General features: G+C 36.1%; 1 protein-coding gene across 1 annotated transcript in view; it reads right to left on the minus strand.

The window, feature by feature from the left end:
* The window catches only part of LOC131851497 (low-density lipoprotein receptor-related protein 2), a 360567-nt gene that overhangs the window by 44420 nt on the left and 298319 nt on the right, over nucleotides 1–17828 (minus strand). Inside the window, exon 2 of the mRNA XM_059202003.1 lies at nucleotides 1023–1142. Within this exon, the coding sequence (XP_059057986.1) occupies nucleotides 1023–1142 (120 nt within the window). The remainder of the gene's footprint in view (nucleotides 1–1022; nucleotides 1143–17828) is intronic.

Raw genomic sequence — 17828 nt, forward strand, 5'->3', positions numbered from 1 at the left:
TAGTGAATTTGTCACGATGGCCTAACTGACCTGCCCTCAGGAACATCTTATCATTCTCCACTGGTGCCCCGCCAGCGTATACCATTAGCGCAGGCGGGTGCACCACACAATTTCATTATCATCTATCTTCTCAATCGTTCCCTCACTGCTGAGGATCGTGACTCTATATCTTGTCGACCAGCCGTCGCCATCTGCTGCACTCAGATGCCTGATGTATTGCGCCGCTGACAGTAATGTTCAGTTGACGTGATATTTGATCTGACCATCGGATGGGACTTCAGCCTCGAGGTCTTTTACCTTCAATCTTCCCTGTTACCATCAGTCTCTCCATATTGTCTACAACCCTCCGCGCGATGTGTCCGAAGTATCGCACAATGCGCTGCAGACAAGTAGAATCTTCCAATTTCTGCTCTATTAGTACAGAAACATTTGTACGGTGGGCTGTCCACGGTATCCTCAACAGTCGACGCCAGCACCACATTTCAGAGGCATCAACTCTGCCTATCAGAGGCTTTGAGGGTCTATGTCTCTGCACCATATAGCGCGATGGAGACAACTAGTGATCGTATCAGGTGTATTTTTTTATCATCTATTTTTTATTCATTATCATCTATAAGAAAGAAATATAAAGGGAGGTTTATCACAAACTGTAGTATAAATAAGGCGGTGTACTCACGGCACGACTGGAGAAATATATAGGGAGGTTTATCACAAACTGTAGTATAAGTAAGGCGGTGTACTCACGGCACGACTGGAGAAATATATAGGGAGGTTTATCACAAACTGTAATATAAATAAGGTGGTGTACTCACGGCACGACTGGAGAAATATATAGGGAGGTTTATCACAAACTGTAGTATAAATAAGGCGGTGTACTCACGTCACGACTGGATAAATATATAGGGAGGTTTATCACAAACTATAGTATAAAATAAAATAAGGCGGTGTACTCACGGCACGACTGGAGAAATATATAGGGTGGTTTATCACAAACTGTAGTATAAATAAGGCGGTATACTCACGGCACGACTGGAACTCGTCCTCGCCCTTGTCGCAATCGCGTTGGTAGTTGCACACCCATAACGCTGGTATGCACTTGCCCTCAGGACATCTGAACATGCCGTTTGGACATATTGTGTCGCCTGCAACAACATTATGTACAATTAATACATTATTTTAAACTTCAGTGTCTAATTAACATACCAATTAACAACTTTTCTAAAGCTTCGCGGTTAATACATATCTTATATATAAAATCTCGTGTCACAGTTTTCGTTCCCATACTTCTCCGAAACGGCTCATGAAATTTTGTGAACGTATTGAGTAGTATCTGAGAATCGGCCAACATCTATTTTTCATCCCACTAAATGTTAGGGGTAGTTCACCCCTATTTTTTTTTCATTTTAAGGCAAAACAACGTTTGCTGGGACAGCTAGTGTATATATACTCGTATATACATATAAATAAAAGGGAGTGTTTGTTTGTAATATTGAAATAACCGTTTTTTATTACATGCATATGAATATAAATACGGTATATACGAAAAAAAAACACTTTTTAAAATTTTTGTCTGTCTGTCTGTCGGTCTGTTTGTTCCGGGTTATCTCTGAAATGGCTGGACCGATTTTAACGGGACTTTTTTTGACACGTAGCTGATGTAATAAGGAATAACTTAGGCTACTTTTATTTAAAAAAAATAAAGTCAAATTCCAGTTAGTTTATATACATATTTACTAGCTACTCGCCCCGGCTGCGCACGGGTGTACATGTATTATATATATGTATGATTGTTTGTATCGGTCTGAGTGTTTTCTATGTATAATATGTATGTATTTACGAAAAAAAAAATGATATCTATGTATTTGTATCAGTTTATTTATTTAATTGAATTATTTTGCGGAAATCCATTTCATTACTTGATGAATTTATACTATTACTTTTTTTGTAATTTTAGCGGAATTAAACAAAATAATGTAAATCCATCGAGTAGTTTGTATTTATTAATAAAACCGCTTCAAAATCCGTTGCGTAGTTTTAAAGATTTAAGCATACGGACAGACAGACAGCTACAGCGACTTTGTGTTTTTCCATGTAGTGATAATAAAAGTACATAACGTTCGGATTGCGACCCAATTTTTTTTGTAACTACACAGCGTGTGCAGACGAACCTACAAAAGCTTTTTGTGCTGCAGCGAGAAACAGAGCAGTGAAACAGTGGATCGGAAACACCATCGTTCACACAAAGGGAGCACCTCCGCACCATTGTTACATGCCGCCGAATATAATTTATAGGTCGATGCTTACAAACAAACAAACAAACGGTGTCACACGACTATTATGTACATGTAAAACCAATTGAATTTAAATGAAATCCTTAAAAAATAAATAAATAAACCTGGACAATTAAGACAGCGCCATCTAGTCTCGAGATAAGCAGAGATTGTTTTATGGGTACTAGACAACTGATAGGATTTTTTTTTGTAAATACATACATAATATACATACAAATCCTCCAGACCATAAAACCGTTTGAATTTCAATGAAATGCTTAAAAAATAAATAAATAACCCTGGACAATTAACACAGCGCCATCTAGTCCCACGGTAAGTAGAGCTTGTGTTATTGGTACTAGACAACTGATATAAATCTTATACATAAAATTCTCGTGTCACAGTTTTCGTTCCCATACTCCTCCGAAACGGCTTGACCGATTCTCATAAAATTTTGTGAGCGTATTGAGTACGCGACAGCTAGTACTTAGATTTTTTTTAAATACATACATAACATACATACATATCACCCAGACCGAAACAAACAGAAAACCGATACAAGCAAAAAACCACTTGAATTTAAATGAAATGCTTAAAAGATAAATGAATAGAATAGAATAGAATAGAAAATCATTTATTCAAATAAACTTAATTTAAGCACTTTTGAATAGTCATAACAAGAACGAGCAAGAAACTTGTGTGCTGCTGAATAAATAACTCTAGACAATTAACACAGCGCCATCTAGTCCCAAGGTAAGTAGAGCTTGTGTTATGGGTGCTAGACAACTGATATAAATACTTAGATATTTTCTTTGTAAATACATACATAATATAAAAATCACCCAGACCGCTACAAACAGTCATACTCATGAATACAAATGTTTGCACCATGCGAGGAATCGAACTCGCGATCATCACAAGTAAAGCAGTGTGCTAAACCACCAGACCACCGAAGCAGTCATAACAAAAAATACTTCATGAGTAATTATTACTAGGTTTTATCTGTGATTTGGTTTGTCTCTGTCATAAAAAAATTGACTATATTTTTTTTTGGTTCGGTATTTCCTTTTTCAGTGAAAGGCAAAAGGACTCAGCCCATACAGCCATTGTCTCCAGTAGTGTTTTATCTATAGTTATCTAAATATATATATAACTCAAAGGTGACTGACGTAGTGATCTATCGACGCACAGCCCAAACCACTGAACGGATCGGGCTGAAATTTAGCATGCAGGTAGATGTTATGACGTAGGCATCCGCTAAGAAAGGATTTTGATTAATTCTACCCCCAAGGGGATAAACTAGGGGATGAAAGTTTGTATGAAACTTTGTCAATTTTAAACCGATCGGGCTGAAACTTTGCATGCATAAAGCTACTATGACATAGGCATCTCCTAAGAAAGGATTTTAATAAATTCCACCCCTAAGGGGATAAATTAACGCGAGCGAAGCCGCAAAAGCTAGTTTATAAATAAAATACTTGTTTAAGACTTTAACGTTTGCTTTTAAATTATCAGTTAATTCTCTTTGGTCGTTATTAAATTACACTGTACGATATGACGGAGGTGAATTTCCGCAATATTTATTCATCGGACGACGATCCGAAAGATAACCGATGTTAATTTGAATTAAGACGAAAGTTTAAATTAATTTTAATAAAAGCTTTTGAGGTTTGAGAGTGCTCTGGAATTGTAAATTAATTATATCGTTACAACTCGGGGTGCAATAACTGATTCTGATATCATTACATAGTATACGACATAGTCGCTGGCGCTGTCTGTCCGTCCCTATGTATGCTTAAATCTTTAAAACTACGCAACGGATTTTAAAGCGTTTTTTTTAATAGGTAGAGTGATTCAAGAGGAAAAAAAAAATTACTAACAATTTTTTTTTTTATTTGTACCAACTTCTGGATGGTTATGGAAATAAAGGGCTTTATTATTATTATTATTGTATATATAAGCAAGTAGTTAGTATATTAATGATATAATAGCTTACTGCTTGCGATACTTAAGTGGCAATGGACAAGGCACATAGCTCGTAAGACTACTATAATACGTGTACACCCGTGCGAAGCCGTGGCGAGTAGCAAGTAAATTAGAACTGCAAAAGAACAAAAGTAAGGATTCAGTAACTCCGTAATATGTTGGAATTGTAATTGAATTACCATTGTAATATAATAATAATAATAAATTCCACCCCTAAGGGAATAAATTAACACGAATATGTATATAACATTAATATTACACACGACGACCTCGGTGGTCTAGCGGTCTAGCACACCGCTTTACGACCGATGGTCGCGGGTTCGATTCCTCGCACGGCACAAACATTTGTATTCATGAGTATGATTGTTTGTATAGGTCTGGGTGTTTTCTATGTATAATATGTATGTATTTACAAAAAAAAAATATCTATGTATTTGTATCAGTTGTCTAGGACCCATAACACAAGCTTTAGTTAGCTTAACTTGGGTCTAGATGGCGCTGTGTGAATTGTCCTGAGATTATTATTATTATTATTATATATTATTACACACACTACCATGTAATTGACATATACACACAGAAGTATAAACTCTTTGACAATAGAACTTTGCTTAATATTCAAATTATTTATGATCGAATTTCGACTATTGAACGATCACTAGTTACAATAAACTTATAAAGTAAATTCTATACATGTATTAAGTAATGAGATCAATTTAACATCCTGTAAGAGATTTTTTTTTATCTCAGGACAATTCACACAGCGCCATCTAGTCCCACGTTAAGCTACCTAAAGCTTGTGTTATGGGTACTAGATAACTGATACAAGTACATAGATATTTTTTTTTCGTAAATACATACAACACCGATACAAACAATCATACTCATGAATACAAATGTTTGTGCCGTGCGAGGAATCGAACCCGCGACCATCGGACGTAAAGCAGTGTGCTAGACCGGTATACCACCGAGGTCGTCTCGTAGCTAGTAAATTAGAACTGCAAAAGAACAAAAGTAAGGATTCAATAACTCCGTAATATATTGGAATCTTAATTGAATTAACTTTGTAATATATCACATTAGTACAATTATCTCGCAATTAAAACCTTTATTGACATCAGGGGCGGATCGTGAATTTCTGGGGCCCTGAGCTAAATCTACTAGGGGCCATTCTACCGTACTTATATATATTACTCAACTAGCTTAATAACCACGTCTCACACGCATACAAGGCAATAAAACATTCATATCAAACATATATATATATATAACTAAAATGCATAATATTACAAAACATTTATAATTAACTAGCTATGTCTGCGGCTTCGCTCGCGTTAATGTATCCCTTTAGGGGTGGAATTTATCAAAATCCTTTATTAGGGGATGCTTATGTCATAGTAGCTTTATGCATGCAAAGTCTCAGCCCGATCGGTTTAAAATTGACAAAGTTTCATACAAACTTTCATCCCCTATTTTATCCCCTTGGGGGTAGAATTAATCAAAATCCTTTTTTAGCGGATGCCTACGTCATAACATCTACCTGCATGTCAAATTTCAGCCCGATCCGTCCAGTGGTTTAGGCTGTGCGTTGATAGATCACTATGTCAGTCAGTCACCTTTGAGTTATATACATATATTTAGACTAAAAAAAGTACACCGATCAAAAACAAGCGACCAGAAATTCTCCATTCCTTTCGATAGACGCGCACCTGCATGAGTTGATTGATCTCAGGGTTGCCAACTTTATGATAGATTTTTTAACATTCTGGATATATTTTTATATTCTAAATATCGTTTCAGTTCACCCATGCGATGGACCGACCAAATCAAAGCAGCAATAGGCGGTCTACTCCACGAGTGTACCAGAATGGCAGACAGTAGAGACAAATGGCGAGCTGTCGTGCGGCGGATGACATCAGCCTCACATCCCACTACGTAATAACCACGACCGTTCTGACAAGAATGAAGCGAATGAGAAGAACAGATCGTTTCAGTGGTGACTGGGGGCCTTTGTATTCTCAGGGCCCTGGGCTGCAGCCCAAAAAGCCCTTAGGTAGATCCGGCCCTGGTAGTCATGTAGATAGATAGATTAGCGTATGTGAAGATGTCAAGAGTAGGCAATATCACTTAATCTATATTAATGAGTCAATCTTAATGTGATGAAGGATTTTCTACAATTATATATATCTTATATATAAAATTCTCGTGTCACAGTTTTCGTTCCCATACTCCTCCGAAACGGCTTGACCGATTCTCATGAAATTTTGTTAGCGTATTGAGTAGGTCTGAGAATCGGCCAACATCTATTTTTCATCACCCTAAATGTTAGGGGTAGTCCACCCCTAATTTTTTTTTAATTTTAAGGCAAAACTACTTTTGTCGGGACAGCTAATATATATATATATATATATACTTCTTTGTGATATTAATTTTGTCTAGGAGATTCATATTTAAATAGGGACAGAGTATAGTTTTATTTATTAAGTACTAGCTGATCCCGCAAACGTTATTTTGCGACATAAATTGATACCGCTAAGGAAAAATAGGGGTTGGTGATAGAAGGGTGACAATTGAGGGTTGTATGTATTCTTTAATGTCATAATAAATAAAAATTTTGTCCAAGAAATAAAATGTTACGGGAGGACAACCCTTATCACTAAAATGAAAAATAAATAGTAGGACATTTTAGCCGCTTAGGAGCGTCAAATTTTTAACATTAAATTTTAATTTTCTCACTACCGTCCAGTTCAGTATATAGATCCAATTGAGAAGAACTGGCAAGAAACTCAATTGAATTACTTTTTTTTTAAAGCCAGTTTATTTACAATGTATATTTATATAGGTGTCTATGTCTAACATTAAATGAAAATCCCGTGCATGAACAACTATTGCCATGCACACTCGTCATTCAAGTAATCGTTTAGTGAGTAATAGGCTTTGCTCAGTAAATATGATTTAACAGATGTTTTGTTTTTATTTAAGGGTAATTTTATTTAACTTTAATGCACACAATACAATATAGTAAAGTACATTTGGCGTACTTAACACCATGCGGCATTTTCTACCAGTCAACCATAGGTGGTGTGGTAATTGTTGGCGGTGCAAAATGATAAACGTAAACAAAATATGGCTCAATTGTACAATATCTACAATCGATTTGAGCGTTGAAAATGTTATGTTGAATAGATCTTGTTATTGTTAGTCTACTCCTAAAATTTCAACTTGCGGAATGTCATAATTTTCGAGATATACATTTTTGAAATTTTATTTTTATTACGTGAAACTAGTTGGTAAACACTTTCGACATCCGCTCGGCGTTTCGTTATTCATTACAACTAATTGGTGTTAAACTTTTTTTAGTATAGTTTTTGTGTAATTTTTACCTATTTTAATTTAGTTTTTATTGTAATACACATCGTAATGTATATAAAAATACTTTGAAATATTTTTTATCACAATTTCGTTATGATATTAATTTTTGGGAAAGAACATTTCCTAACCCCTCCCAAAATCTATTAGATATAAAGCAAAAAGCATCCTATCCTAAAAAATTTTTAAAATTCATAAAAAAAAAAACTATGAGGAATTGCAACCCCCCCTTCTAGGGGGGAGTCTCCCACCCCTCCCCTCCCCCCTAACCCCTCCCACCGCCGACATCGATTGTAGGTATTGTAAGGTCCTACCCAAAATATAAACAGAACAATAATTCCAATATATGCTTTGGTATTTTATTGTAAATTTTTATACCTATTTCCTTTATCATCGATTCCTTTTGCTCGTATTGGAATCGAACTTGACTCCGTTTCAAGTTTTGCATCACGTTGATCATAAATATTTTCTCATCGAGTTAATATTCAACATCCAATATTTTATTAAATATTTTCAACCCGATAAATCTACATTCGGTAATATCGTAAATCCGAGAAACCGTATTTCCGTTAAAGTAGTGTTGTAAGAGGGGCCATATAGCTCACTTGCTTTATGTAATTTTATTAGAAAAGAAAACAGAGTTTTGTGTGTGATGGTTGATTTGCTACCTGCAATCGCAAAGGTCATGAGTTCAAATATAGCCATATTACACATACAAGAAAACTTACCCATAAACATTACATAGTATAAAACAAAGTCACTGTCGCTGTCTGTCCGTCCCTATGTATGCTTAAATCTTTAAAACTACGCAACGGATTTTGAAGCGGTCTTTTTTAATAAATAGCGTGATTCAAGAGGAAGGTATATATAATACATGTACAATAGAGCGAAGCCGCGGTGAGTAGCTAGTTAATATTATAAAAACAAAAGTATAATTGTCTGTTCGCTATCTTCTCATGACTAAACGGCTGAACGGATCTCAATGTATAAGATACTGACTATCTTATAATTAAAAGGAGATGAAGATGTAGGAAATTGCAAGTATTTTGCCTTTTCTGACACCGCGAACTCCATTTCGCCTCAAAATTAAATATGTCAAAAGTTTTTGAAGTTTAGTTACGCAATAAATTTCTGAACACACCCTGTTAGACAGGTATCAGCAGTTTGTATGGGAAAATAAAATTGTTGTTTTTACTATTTTTACATGCAATTTCTTCATATTTTCTCACCGTTTACACTTTCCTTGGACTTCCACGAATATTTCAAAACTAAAATTAGCGAAATAGGTTCAGCCGTTCTCGAGTTTTAGCGGGACTAACGCCTTTCATTTTTATATATATATATATTTTAAACTTAAAAAAAATTCTCATCTCCCCTCTTAAGGACAGGAGATGGCAACTTACCCCCGGCAGAAGCACAGTCGGCCGGGGTTCTGGGCCGGTTCATTATTATTATTATTAGATTTCTAATGAACGGGTCTTAATATAGAAGAAGATACTGACTGTCTTATAATTAAAAGCAGACGAAGACGTATGAAATGGCTAGTAATTGATATTTATTTTCAACATGATACCCTGTAATCACATTCTGGAATCATCGACAAGGAATTCATTCCAACACGCTAGAAACTAAGTGGTCTCGGACAGTGCGGTTTCAGAGGAGCTTCCTCCCGCGTACACTTAGATTGTGGAATGATCTACCTGCCGAGGTTTTCCCACGAGATTACAGCATGGGGTTTTTCAAGAAGGGTATATTAAGGTTTCTTAAGGGTCGGCAATGGGTACGTTTCTGGTGTTTCAGGCGTCTATAGGCTAGAGTAACCAATTACCATCAGATGGGCCGTATGCTTGTTTGCCAGCATAGTAGTATAAAAAAATCTTTTTAACAGTAATAGAAAAACTGAACCATGAGATAATGGTAGGTTTACCACCTGCCACATTCAACACTCATGGCAGTGCTGGTATGCCAGTCTTGCAGTTAAGATGTAGGAGTAGGTAACGCCTCTGATTATCTATACATATAAATAAAATTGGAGTGACTGTTTATAATATTGAAATAACCGTTTTTTACTACACGCATATGAATATAAATACGGTACATACACCAAAATAACATTATTTACAATTTTTGTCTGTCTGTCTGTTTGTTCCGGCTAATCTCTGAAATGGCTGGACCGATTTTGATGGGACTTTTTTTGGCAGGTAGCTGATGTAATAAGGAGTAACTTAGGCTCCTTTTATTTCAGAAAAATAAAGTTAAATACCACGCGGACGATGTCGCGGTTACAGCTAGTTTATTATAAAAGCAAACAGAATAAATTGCACTTTAAACTAAGTCAGCGCAGATAGATCTTCAGCTCACTAAACGTAAATAAAACAATCTACTCAGACGTATCTCACTGAATTCCAATAATCCTCGCGTATGAAGCAGTCGCTGTAGAGGAATATAAATCTTCGTGTCACATAATAAGAGTCAACTCAATAGCAAAATATACATTGGTAAATTCGTAACGCTCGTCAATCTGAGCCCGTTCTTTCATTCACATTCACTCGTTCATCGCTCTTGAATAAAAGATGGCGGACAGTCCACCCGGAGGGCAGTTAACGAGGCGGGAAAATGACGCTGTATTAAGGTAAATAGTAGACATCCAGATAACAAATAGTCACTTAAATATACCTTATTGAATTATTGGGCCCAACCTACCAGAAGGGACTATTGTTTATGAAACCATATATCCTAATTGAGACGCGCATTATGGACCTTATTACATCCGTATAAGGACGTGGTCAGCATTCACGATCAGGTAATAAACAATAATCCAATTTAATATAGATACTAATACAATATAAGGAAACGATTGTTTCCTTGAATATGCTACTGTCTAATATTAAAATAGTTCTTTAATTTTATATTATACTAGCTTTTATCCGCGGCTTCGCTTGCGTTATATCCCCTTAGGGGTGAAATTTATCAAAATCCTTTCTTATGGGATGCCAACGTCATAGTAGCTTTATGCATGCAAAGTCTCAGCCCGATCGATGTAAAATTGACAGTTTCATACAAACTTTCATCCTCTATTTCATCCCCTTGGGGGTAGAATTAATCAAAACCCTTTCTTAACGGATGCCTACGTCATAACATCTACCTGCATGCCAAATTTCAGCCCGATCCGTCCAGTGGTTTGGGCTGTGCGTTGATAGATCACTATGTCAGTCAGTCACCTTTGAGTTATATATATTTAGATTTATTATATAACTCTTTATTGCACGTTAAAAATTTATTATTATTATTAAATTATTCATAGTATCTAGATACAAAAGGCGGTTTTATCGCTTAAGCAATACAATTATTTCCAAATGTTGAATGGAAGAGCCGTTCAACATTTGGAAATAGCAAAATGCAGTTTCGACCAATTGTGATCATATTAAAAAGGTGTCAGTTTGCGTTTACGACTTTGGACATCAACTTTTATTGTTTGCTTGTGTCGTTTTCTGTTTAAGCTTGACACAGTGTCATCCTGTTGAAAGTACAGTCCCTTTCCTCGTCCGGAAGCCTTTTTTATGTGCAATAACTGTGAAGTTAACAGGAAAATATTTATGTTATTAGTTATAGCTTTGTTTCGTGACTGGAAGACATATGAGTGGGACATATGAATCCTATAGTAGCAATATAACTAATATTGCTACTATAGGATTGTCGTCAGGATGTAAAGGGAGGGGACGCCCTAAGAAAAGATGGATGGAGTGTGTGAAAGATGATATGAATAAAAGAAGAGTATGTTCAGATATGACGACCGATAGAGAGCAGTGGAAGAGAATGACATATTGCGCCGACCACAAATAGTGGGATAAAGGCAAGGCAATGATGAGTATTGTCGTCAGATATTGACTAACAATTGGAAAAAGAATACTGTAAATGGATTAAACGTTTCTGGATACACATACGAAATGGAAACATAAATGAAGTTTCTTACCAGATAGTAATTTTTGTTAAATCTAAGAAGAACGAGCAAGAAACTTGTCTGTTGCTCTTTTAAATAAATATTGATTTACTTATATTTAATTAACAACAAGGATTAGGCATGCGACAATCAATATAGAAACCGCTACGCACTTAATCTCCGTTCAATCAGATAACATTGTCAGCGCTATGAATTTTAAGTTAGATATTTTCTACAAAAACATTATTATCGTTTATATAATAAATTCTTCAATTTTATAAGCTTTTTCACAAAGAAAATATGTATAAGCGATTTGAATCATTTTTCTGGCAAATTGAATAGAACTTTGCCAGTAAAAAGATTGGTTACTAAACAACTGATATGAACAGAAAAAAATATTTATATACAAATTTTGCTAAATATGATTACTACACTAACATAATATTAAAAACAATTATTGATATTAAATAAACATTTCCTAAATATATATAACTCAAAGGTGACTGACTGACATAGTGATCTATAAATGCACAGCCCGAACCACTGTACAGACCGGGCTGAAATTTGGCATGCAGGTAGATGTTATGACGTAGGCTTCGGCTAATAAAGGATTTTGATTAATTCTACCCCCAAGGGGATAAACTAGGGGATGAAAGTTTGTATGAAACTTTGTCAATTTTAAACCGATCGGGCTGAGACTTTGCATGCATAAAGCTACTATGACGTAGGTATCCCCTAAAAAAGGATTTTTATAAATTACACCCCTAAATGAACGCGAGCGAAGCCGAAAAGCTAGTTAGTTATATTTAAACTTTCAAAGCAAGATGTTAGTACATAGAATATATTTCATTTGGGAAATTTCACACATAAGCTGTTAGCTGCGGCGAGATGTTTGTATGCAGACCATTAAGAGCACTTACAGCATCCAGGCTCACATTACCCGCTGCACCCGGTTTATGTCTCATCTCATTTGACCTATCTCTGTAGCTTTATGACTTCAAAGCTGCACCGTAACGTACTTGTATAATGATTTCTGTATAACTGTAACTGTGTTTGAAATGTGCAATATTGCGAATAGGGTTTTAGTGAAATTGAATTTCATGATTTGGCTGAAATTATTATTAGACTAGCTGTACTCGCGACTACGTCCGCGTGGTATTTAACTTTGTTTTTCTATTATAAAAGATGTTTTTCTAAAATAAAAGTAACCTAAGTTACTCCTTATTATATCAGTTACCTGCCAATAAAAGTCCAGTCAAAATCGGTGCAGCCATTTCAGAGATTAGCCGGAACAAACAGACAGTCAGATAGACAGACAAAAATTGTAAAAAATGTTATTTTGGTGTATGTACCGTATTTATATTTATATGCATGTAGTAAACATGCATATAAATATAATGTAGGTTATTTGAATATTCAAACATTCCAATTTTATTTATATGTATAGATGAGAGAAGACTGTTTGTCTGTCGTAGTGTGGGCATGTAATATATAGGAATGAAGATAATATCTTAAGGAATGTGTTACATATGAATGTGGATGGTTATAAAGGAAGAGGAAGACCGAAAGAGATGGATGGACTGTGTGAAAGATGATATGGTAAGAAAGGAAGTAAATAACGAGATGACTGCGAACAGGGATGAATAAAAGAGAAAAATATATTACGACGACCACAAATAAATGGGATAAGGAAGAAGCAGATGATGCTATGATAAGACTGTGTGTATGATAATTGATGGCACCAGTTTTTATATATATTATATTTTATATAGCTTATGTTATGGGTGCTAGCCATAACACAAGCTTTAGTTAGCTTAACTTAGGTCTAGAGGGCGCTGTGTGAATTGTTCTTAGATTATTATTATTATTATTAATTATGCTCTAAAAAAACACACGCAGACGACTTTCTACAAAGTGTAGCATGTCACCCAGTGGACATAGAGCTACAATAAACTAGAGATGTGCTAACTCGTAATAAACATAACTCGAGTTACCTGGAATAAACAGTTTGTTTTTTTTTTATTTTTCGAACAAATCTAATGTTTTTGGGCGCAGTTAGCCTTGAAAGCTTCACCGAACTATAGGGGCAAGTAGAAATGGCATTTCAAAGCAGCGGAAGGACTTATAAAACGCATAATCATTTTAATGATAACATAACCGGACGAATACGCAAAATAAAAAATAGTAACGACCTCAAATCAATATTGAAATATTTGTGACGAGTGAAAATTGTATGATATGAAATGATCGGAAAATTTCATGTCATTGTCGACGACAGAATCATGCTCCTGAATCTTTCACTTGATTCGTTCATTTACCAGTTGAATACTTCCAACTCGAGTTAACTCGAACTTACCCGAACTCGAGTTGACACATCTCTACAATAAACTCCACGTGACGTCCCTACGACACCATAAACAACTGCACATAAACAGCACTGCGGACTCAAGTTGAAACGCCCTGGCGAACTTTATGGTCCACTTGTAATAGCATTTTGATTTCATTTCAGATGATAATAAAGTCGATTATTACTTGTAGTACATGAAATACACATCTACGTGTATTTGTAGACTTTGAGATGACTTACTACATTTAAGATTGACGTTCATAAGCGGCTAAAATGTCCTACATGAATAAATTATTTTTGAATTTGAAAAATGACTTCTATAATAATACATATAAAAATAACTGCTTTTTACTACATGCATATGAATATAAATACGGTACACCAAAATGTCATTTTGACAATTTCTGTCTGTCTGTCTGTCTGTTCCGGCTAATCTCTGAAACGGCTGGGCCGATTTTGACGGGATTCTTTTTGGAAGGTAACTAATGTAATAACGAGTAATTAGGCTACTTTTATTTTAGAAAAATAAGGTTAAATTCGCGGGAACAGCCAGTTAAAAATATATTTTCTGTCAATAGACATGCAACGATCCCGAGTACATCTCAGTCTCCACTGCTCTCCGGGGAGTTTACAGCTTGTGTAAGAGATGGCACCGCCGTATTTACGAAGTGCACTTTCGGAGATGAGACTGTGTAGGTAAACGAATTTCCCGAAGGCGTTGTCACGACACGGCGCGGTATGTCGAAGCTGTATATACAATCTACATAGTAATACACTTAGTTTATGAACAGAAAATAATTCTATTAAATCCGTACTAAAATAGTGGGAAAGTAACTCTGTCTGTTACGCTGTTACGCTTAAACTACTGTATCGATTTAAATGAAATGCGCTTTTAGTGTGGGAATGGGTATAAGCTTCTTTGTAATGTGAAATAAAGGTTATTATATTAAACCTCTACTAAAGTAGTGTGAAAGTAACTTTGTCTGTTTGTCTGTTACGGTCTTACGTCTAAACTACTGTACCGATTTAAATGAAATGTGGACAGAGATATTCTAGAACTTGAGAAAGGGTATACGTTTTTTTTAATGTTAAATAAGGGTTGTTATATGAAATCCCTACTGAAGTACGAAAGTAACTCTGTCTGTCTGTCTGTTACGCCTTAACTACTGAACCGATTTAAATGAAATACGGTACAGAGATATTCTAGAACTTGAGAACCCTTTCTCATACGTTTTTTTTTTAATGTGAAATAAGGGTTGTTATATTAAATCCCTACTAAAGCGAGGAATCGAACCCCCGACCATCGGAAGTAAAGCGCTGTGCTAAACCGCTAGATCATCGAGGCCGTCGAAGTCTTTAACTTTATTGCACTCACATAGAAAGGACATTAAAAAAAATTTTTTTTTTTTTATTGATGATTTTTCAAAAAAATATCGACATTTCGTCCAACTTCTAAGATAATTTGTAACAAAACAAAAATTTTGAAGATATTCCTATCAAAGAATAACCTAAATGACGGATTGTGACAAAGAGTGACAAATAAATAATAATAAATCGTAAATATTAAAACTCTTGGGTAATACACGATACGTTTGTTTTATAAAAGGAACATATTTCCACAACCCGTCAGATAACTTACAAACGAGCGAAGTTACCAACTCCAGGTGCGAGCACACGGTACCTGTTGACTTGAGTTGATAAATATGTTTGCACCGTGCAAGGAATCGAAACCGCGACCAGAAAGTACTGTGTGCTAAATCATCATTTCGAAAATTTGAGATTTTTTTTTATAGCACAGGGGACAAACGAGCTTGTGGCTCACCTGATGGTAAGTGATTACCGCCGCCCATGAGCACCCGCAGTACCAGGGGAATTGCAAGTGCGTTGCCGGCCTTTTAAGAAGGAATAAGCTCTGTTCTTGAAGGTTTCAATATCGTATCGGTTCGGAAATACTGGTATTTCCTGGACAGTGATTCCACAATGTAGTTTTGCGTGGCAAAAAGTTTCTAGAAAACCGGACTATGGAGGACCGCCATCATCTAGATGATCAGGATGCTCATTTCAGCCCAGACGTCCATTGCTGAACAAAGGCCTCCCCCAAAAATCTCCACGACGATCGTCCTACGTTGCTCGCGACCAACGATTTCCAGTTATCTTGACCAGATCGTCGGTCAACCTTGTCGGTGTGCTTGCTTGTGCTGTCGTCACTCGAGGACTTTACTGCTTCAACAGCCATCTGTCCTACGAGGTATGTGCCCTGCCCATTGCCACTTCAGTTTCGCAATTCTTCAGGCTATGTCTGTCGCTCTGGTTCTTCTGCGGATCTCCTCATTTCTAATACGATCATGCAGACCATACGACCTAGCACACCGCATTACGTCCGATGGTCGCGGGTTCGATTCCTCGCACGGCACAAACTTTTATATTCATAAGTATGATTATTTGTATCGGTCTGGGTATTTTCTATGTATAATATGTATGTATTTACGAAAAAAAATCTATGTATTTGTATCAGTTGTCTAGTACCCATAACACAAGCTTTAGCTAGCTTAACTTGGGTCTAGATGGCGCTGTGTGAATTGTCCTGAGGATATTATTATTATTATTATTATAATTCATGAGGACCATAGTTAGCGACCACGTCTCTGTGCCATAATTCATAATGGCAACACACATTCGTAAACCTTCGTCTTGAGACACTGCGGTAATTTGGACGAAAAGATATATCGGAGCTTCCCGAACGCTGCCCATCAGTTGGATTCGACGATTGTCCTCTTTCTCGAAATTGGATATACCTAGCTGGATTGTTTGCCCTAAGTATACGTAGTGATCGACAATTTCGAGAGTAGAATCTCCGATTTTTAGGGAGAGCAGGTACAACATGGACGTTTGACATAATTTTCGTCTTGTCCATGTTCGATTTAAGACCTACTCCTTCTGAGACTCTACTGAGGTCTTCGAGCATTTTGCTAAGGTCGTCGAGGATCTCAGCCATGACCGCAATATCATCGGCAAATCAATGGTGATTGTTGTACTGTCCGTTAATGTTGATGCCCAGTCTTGCGATGGACATCCGAGTGTTACAAGTTAATTTGAACAAAGCTTATTTCTATTCTATTCTTAAAAGATTTCAAGGAAAAGACAGGGCTCGCAATCAGTCAGCTGACGCGCTAAATTGAGATTAAGCGCGCCACAATCGACGTTCGTTTCCTAGAATGGCAAAATTACTTCCCGTGAAGCCGAGGAAATGTTTAATTACGTTTACTCTGGGGTTTCTGACAGCGTCGTGACTTGGTGGTTAACTATTCCGACTTACATATAAAAGATAGTAAGTTGAAATATGTGCGCCAGTAAAAAATTAACTTTTTGCGACTGCTTCGGCGGTTTAGTGGTTTAGCACACTGCTTTACTTCTAATGGTCGCAGGTTCATTTCCTCGCTTGGTAAAACATTTGTATTTATGAGTACGATTGTTTGTACTGTTCTGATTGTTCTCTTATAGACTATATACTAAAAGTACCTGCGGTTTCATGAAGTAGTCTATGTGTTACTTACTGTAAAGTTTCATCTAAATCCGTTCAGTAGTTTCAAAATCCATCCATCTGTCCAACCATACTAACAAACTTTTACGTTTATAATATTAGTAATCATCTCAGCCCGGAAGACGTCCACTACTGAAAGGCCTCCCCCAACGATCTCCTTCTATCTGCCAATATTAGTAATATGTACAAAAAAATTACATCAGTTGTCTAGTACCTATAACACAAGCTCTGCTTAGCTTGCGACTAGATGGCGCTGTGTTAATTGTCCAGGGTTATTTATTATAATTAATAGAACCAGATTTATTAGTCAACTTAATGTTAGACATAGACACCTATATAAATATACATTGTATATAAACTGGCTTTAAAAAAAAG

Source organism: Achroia grisella, unplaced genomic scaffold (genome assembly GCF_030625045.1).
Source record: "Achroia grisella isolate CSIRO2021 unplaced genomic scaffold, CSIRO_AGI_Agris_v1 utg784, whole genome shotgun sequence".
In the NCBI taxonomy this organism is placed as follows: domain Eukaryota; kingdom Metazoa; phylum Arthropoda; class Insecta; order Lepidoptera; family Pyralidae; genus Achroia; species Achroia grisella.